This window comes from Eurypyga helias, unplaced genomic scaffold (genome assembly GCF_000690775.1).
Source record: "Eurypyga helias isolate BGI_N326 unplaced genomic scaffold, ASM69077v1 scaffold29193, whole genome shotgun sequence".
In the NCBI taxonomy this organism is placed as follows: Eukaryota; Metazoa; Chordata; class Aves; order Eurypygiformes; family Eurypygidae; genus Eurypyga; species Eurypyga helias.
This window is the reverse complement of record NW_010243582.1, coordinates 42,740-48,386: the sequence shown is the minus strand read 5'-3', so window position 1 is coordinate 48,386 and position 5,647 is coordinate 42,740. Positions and strand designations below refer to the sequence as shown.

At 42.2% G+C, this 5,647-nt stretch overlaps 1 protein-coding gene across 1 annotated transcript; it reads left to right on the top strand.

Annotated features, from left to right (window-relative positions):
* Positions 1-244: 244 nt before the first annotated feature.
* Positions 245-4,419, top strand: SPRED2 (sprouty-related, EVH1 domain containing 2; the record flags this gene model as incomplete). Its single annotated transcript, XM_010149484.1, has 2 exons — positions 245-394; positions 952-4,419. Coding segments are annotated over 2 exons (801 nt in total), but the record flags the coding sequence as incomplete, so codon positions are not given.
* Positions 4,420-5,647: the final 1,228 nt, after the last annotated feature.

Genomic DNA, 5,647 nt, shown 5'->3' with positions numbered 1-5,647 from the left:
TCACGGGTAGGCTACGGCATATTACTTTTCCATGTGTGTGGCAACAGTGTTTATGGCCTGGCAACAGACCTGCCTCTCTCAAGTGTTTTATGTGGAACTTTAGGAAGCTGCCTGCTGTCAGGTGTTGCAAATATTGCAGGTGTATGCAAAGTCAGTGAGTGGCAAAACATCTCCTTTACTACCGCGTGCAGTAACAGTTGAATGTATGACGATTTCCCCTCTCCCCCCTTTCCATTTAAAACAGAATGCTACAGATAGCTCCTCTAACTCCTCTCAAAAAAGGGAACAGCCTTTGCAAACTCTGGCTTCTCCTGCATCCTGCGAACATCGAAGAATTTGCACTCGTGGACACCTTCACGACCATTATAGCTCTGACCACTACCATCTAGAACAAGTAAGGTTTCTTTCCACTGTTGCCACTTAAAGGACACGTGTCTGTTAAAGTGCTTTATCCCTGCGTCCTTGGAAAGACCTTTCCTTTCTCCCCCTTTCCTTCTCAGCAAATTTTAAATGTCTTCAAATTATTGCCAAAAAAAAATAGGAGGAGTTTACACTGTGATTCAGTATGTTATGTTGTACCACGTGCAAACACACCGTCGTAGGTCTGTGACAGTTGTACCGATTCCTGAGCCAAAGGCTGAAGCTTGCTGATGGGTCAGACTTGCCTAGGAATCGGTGTCCAACTTGTGCCTTGGTGTAGTGACAGGACTGGTTTTGGTCTGAAAATGGAATATGGGGAAAAGCGGCTTCTTACCCTGCTATTGCTACAGAAAGTGAGGCGCTTTGTGAAGCTGCACTGGTTCATTAGGTTTTTTCAGTTGAAACATGAAATGTGTGCAAAGAAGGACAAAAGTACTCAGTATTGGCTCTTCATTAAGTAAGGAGACAGTGATTGCTGATGGCAAGCTGAGCTTATTTGTCTTTTCTCCCTTTTCATTCCTACTTCCACAGTCAGTACCGCGATCCTACCGGCACGTCAACTTTCCAGACGATGATGAGGAGATAGTGCGCATCAATCCTCGGGAAAAGATTTGGATGACTGGATATGAGGACTATCGCCATGCCCCAGCACGAGGAAAGAACTTTGATCCTGATGACATGGACTCCTACGTACGTTTTGCCAAAAGCGAAGCCTCAAAACACGAATACACTTATCCTTACGTAGACAACTCGGACTTTGACCTGGGTGAAGATATCAAGGGTGCTGTGATAAAGACTCAACCTGTCAAATTCAAGCCCAGGCGGAAGGAAGATGGTGAGAGGTCGAGGTGTGTGTACTGCAGGGACATGTTCAACCACGAGGAGAACAAACGGGGTCAATGCCAGGACGCTCCAGATCGTGTCAAGACTTGCATCCATCGAGTGAGCTGTATGTGGTGCGCAGACACTATGCTCTATCACTGTATGTCCGATCCAGAAGGAGACTATACAGATCCTTGCTCATGTGACACCAGTGATGAAATGTTTTGCCTCCGGTGGATGGCCCTTATCGCCTTGTCTTTCATTGCTCCATGTATGTGCTGTTACTTGCCGCTTCGGGCTTGTTACCACTGTGGGGTCATGTGCAGGTGCTGTGGTGGAAAACACAAAGCTGCTGGATGACTACAGATGCATTCAAAATGTTATGTTTTTCCTGTAGTTCAAGGAACACATTGGTTTTGGAGCATTGAGATCACTCATTTTGATGCAGCCACTGTGCCCAACAGCATCCAGAAACCACCAGTTTGGATCACTTTACATTCGGTCGTCTGGGGCTCACACTGCATTGATTTGCTCATCAAGTGTTCTAACTAACTAACCTACAGCATAGACTTTTGTATTATTAATCTGTAATCAAAACAGACTGTCTTGTACATGGGTTGTTTTTAGGGTTTGGTTGTTTGTTTTTTTTTCCCCCAGTCAAAATGAGTTTGAGAAAGAACTGCTTTAAATGGTGGTGGATGGTAGAACATCTTCGGGTTGTGTCCGACTTGCCTCCGCTTGTGCGGTACCATCAACGCATTAGCGAGCTTTGGCATTTCTAGAAATGGGGTGAGTGAACACTCACTTGGAAGATATTTTAACTTGCTGTCAAGTTATTGTGTGTGTATAGAAGGTGTGCTAGTAACAGACTTGTACCACAACACAGTATTTCTGTCACTGGTTTTCTTTGGGTTTTTTGTTCTGTTTTCCAAAGCCAAAATAGCCATCTAAGCTGCAGTTTCTCATCTAGAGTCCATCGTCATTTCCTTCAGCAAACATCTTAAATGATTTCTCTGTTCATAAAGCTCTGTGAACAGACAGCAAGGCTCAGTTACCATAGTCACATAACCATCGAGAATCTAGTAGTTCTCCTTACCTGTAATCATTTCAGACCACTACTTGAAAGGGAAACTTAAATTTTAGGGTTTTCTTTTTTCCCTAAATAACATTGGAAAAATAAAACTGTGTTTTCAGAGTTCTGCCCAAAAGGAAGGGAACTTCTTCATTAGCCAGCCATGTAATGATCTGTGAATAAAACACTAAGGTTCCAGATGAGGAAAATTGTTGTTATGCAAAGAATTACTAACAATGCAATGTCAAAAGCACTATTATGGCAGTTCTGGGGAAATGCTGCGTTGAGTGGTGAATGGTATAGAAAATCGTATTTGTTTGTTTTCTGTATAATACATGAGCATGAGAACATACGCATCCACGGTAGAAGCTACATTTAGCAGTCTAAAACAGGTATTTAAAGTCAGAAGCCAGGATATTAACCACCATTTCCCGACCTGTGGTCCAAATCCTCCAGATGCTTACACACGTCTCGACGTATTGCGCGTGCAACCAGCGTTTCTGTGAGTCTGTGCGTAGGATTAAGCATGTGAGTCTTCGCAGGAGCCAGACTGAAGCATCTTCCTGGCTTTCCCTTCCCCAGTTCACCACCCGGATTTATCACGTGGATGCATAAGGTGCATACAGCAGGATAAGATTAATCCTTTTTTTTTTTTTTTTTTAATGTCATGTTGTCTTGTGTACAAGGCTTGTAATTAGCTTGGAAAAAGAGTATTTTTCTAATATATTACAAGGAATAGCCAAATAATTTTTATTAAAAAAAATAATGATTTAGCGCAGTGAGCTCTAACTAGCATAGTACAATCTGAATACTTTGAGGCAGCTAGGGATTGGCTTGTCAAAGCTGGCACTGCTGTTCCTGCCATAATTTCTTTCTGCAGTAAATTGCCAGTGGGCGCATGTCCTTTCCCTCCCTCTATTGCACATTGACATCAGTCTTAAAAGAGAGGAATTTTTTTTTTGTTTTATTAATTTGCCAAATAAATGTAAAAGGAACGCTTGCCATTCTTTCTTGGTGGAATGTCCCAACGGTTCCTCTGAGAGTTAATCACAGCTTTTTAGTCAACCTTGAATTAAGTATGCAATGTGCTTCTACACTATAGAGTTTGGTAGGCTTAATTCGTAGCAGTTGCTGGGGATTTTTTCAGTTGGGGAAAAAAAGAAGAATGATAGTGGAAAAGGGATGGAGTGTTACGCTCTGGGTGATGTGTCTGGGTTTGCTGAATGAAATATAAATATTTTGTGCCTAATAGCAGTTGAAAAATCTCTCAATGGTGTCTAGTAAACATCAAGCCAGCCTCGAAAAAGAAAATAAATTAATGGAACAACCTTTTCCTTTTATTTCTGTTCTCAAAAGTTGTTTCATGTAAACAAACATCTGTAAGATCTTCTCTCTATAAAGCACAACACTACAAAAAGATCTTACAGCTTTTTGTCCGGTCTTGAAGTGCCCCTATTTATTTAAGTAAAGTAGACATACTCCAAGCCTTTCTGTATGTCTGGAAATAAAAGTTTCTAAAAAAAAAAAATTTTTTTTTCTTCCCCTCCCCCTTCCTCCCTCTTCTCTTGGGTTTTTGTAATACTTGTAGATTTTGCTGCGTGTGTTTGGTTTGTGAAGGCAGTGGTGTAAGGGCACAATGATAGAAATGGGTGTTTTTTTGTAAATATTTCTCCTTAATTTCCACACTGCTGCTGAACAGTGTGTAGCATTCTCCCAGTCAGCTTTGCAATACTGACATCAATCATTTGAGAGAAATTATTCAGATTTTATTTTTGTATCTGTGGTAACAAAACATTAACCAATTTTTTTTTCCTGTTGTGGAAAGGGGTTTTTTGGTTTTTTGTTTTTTTTCCAAGCTATCGCTCACGTTAACAAATTAAAGTGCCTGAAGCCTCATCATTATTGTATCTATATACTAAAAGTTAAAACCCTGTTGTATTGATTTTTATAAGCCTTTTTACCTCTGTGTAAAAAAAAAATATATATACAAGTGTATGATGTACATTTTAGTTCTTAACTTCTTTTTTTATTGTTTCTAATATGTATGATCAGTGTAGCTATTGCTTTAAAATGTACCATGTAAATATAAATACATCATATCAAAATGACACCGTTTATTGTTATTCGGCTGGCTGAAAAATGAGGGGAGAACGAAACGATGCTGGGAAACGTGGGGCCATCACCGGAGCTGCTTCCCCAAGACCTCAGGGTTTCTGAGGAAAAAAATCAATTGATTTTATGGTTTTGGGTGGCAAATGCTGCAAGCCTCGGGCACGGGTCATACTCACCCAAATGCAGTGGGCTGTGTGAGGGAGGATGCTAATTCAAGTGGGTTTTCTAGTGGTTTTCAGGTGTTTTGCACGTTCTGAGGGGAGGAGGCCCCCGGGGTGGGCCCAGCCCGGTGCTGCTGCGCCCCGTGAGGCCCTGGCGGCCATGACAGCAGCTGAGGTTCCTTCCGGTTCTCCCTAGGCCCTTTTCCCATGCACTGCTGTGGGCTGGTCTAAGTACACCATGGGGATATTTTTATTTTATTTTGTTACACCCAAGCAGAGCAGCCCCAAAGAAAAGGGGAAAGGGGAGAGGAAGGCTGGCAGACATGGCTGCAGAGTGAGGGACACCTTGCTTTTTCAGAGCGTGCTGTGGTGGTTTGCAGGGCGGGACGGCCACTGCTGTCGCTGAGGAGAGGCACCTGGGGTGGCTGCCACTGCCATCCCAGCTTGGAGAGGTTTAATGTGGAAGATGGAAGAGGAATAACCCAGCTAAACCCAGGCTGTGGCTGGTTTACTGAGGAAGCATGAGAAAAGCAGTGAGTATATCTGAATTTTTAGTTACTTCAGTGGGAACTAGACAGGCCAACACCACGTGCGTGCTTCTGAAAAGCCCAGTTTTACGTTTCTCTAGGTAAGTGATAACCAAGCTATATTGTTCCTTTTTTTTTTTGTTATGTGCTGCTGCTTGTTTGCTGCTGAATAACAAAGGTGTCTCAAACAGCGTGTAAGAGGGGAGGCAAAGAGCTCGGGCACCCAACTACATGTGTCCTTCTCAAGTAAAAGGTTTGCTCCCTGCAACAGCAGTGCTTTGCCTCATCTGCACTTGCCCAGTGCACGGAGTGACGTGCCAGCGGTGTAAGCAACCTCGATCGTTTAATTTGCCAGAGCTCTGCTGAGATCCTCGGTCTGTTTTTGCCTTTTATTGGCTTATATTTGTATTCATGTAGTTCTCAAAATATTATATGCTTATATAAACATAGATTTCTGTTTACATTTATTATTAAAGTGTATATTTGTTAAAAATATAAAAATACCTCGGAGACCTCACAAGAATTACATGCAC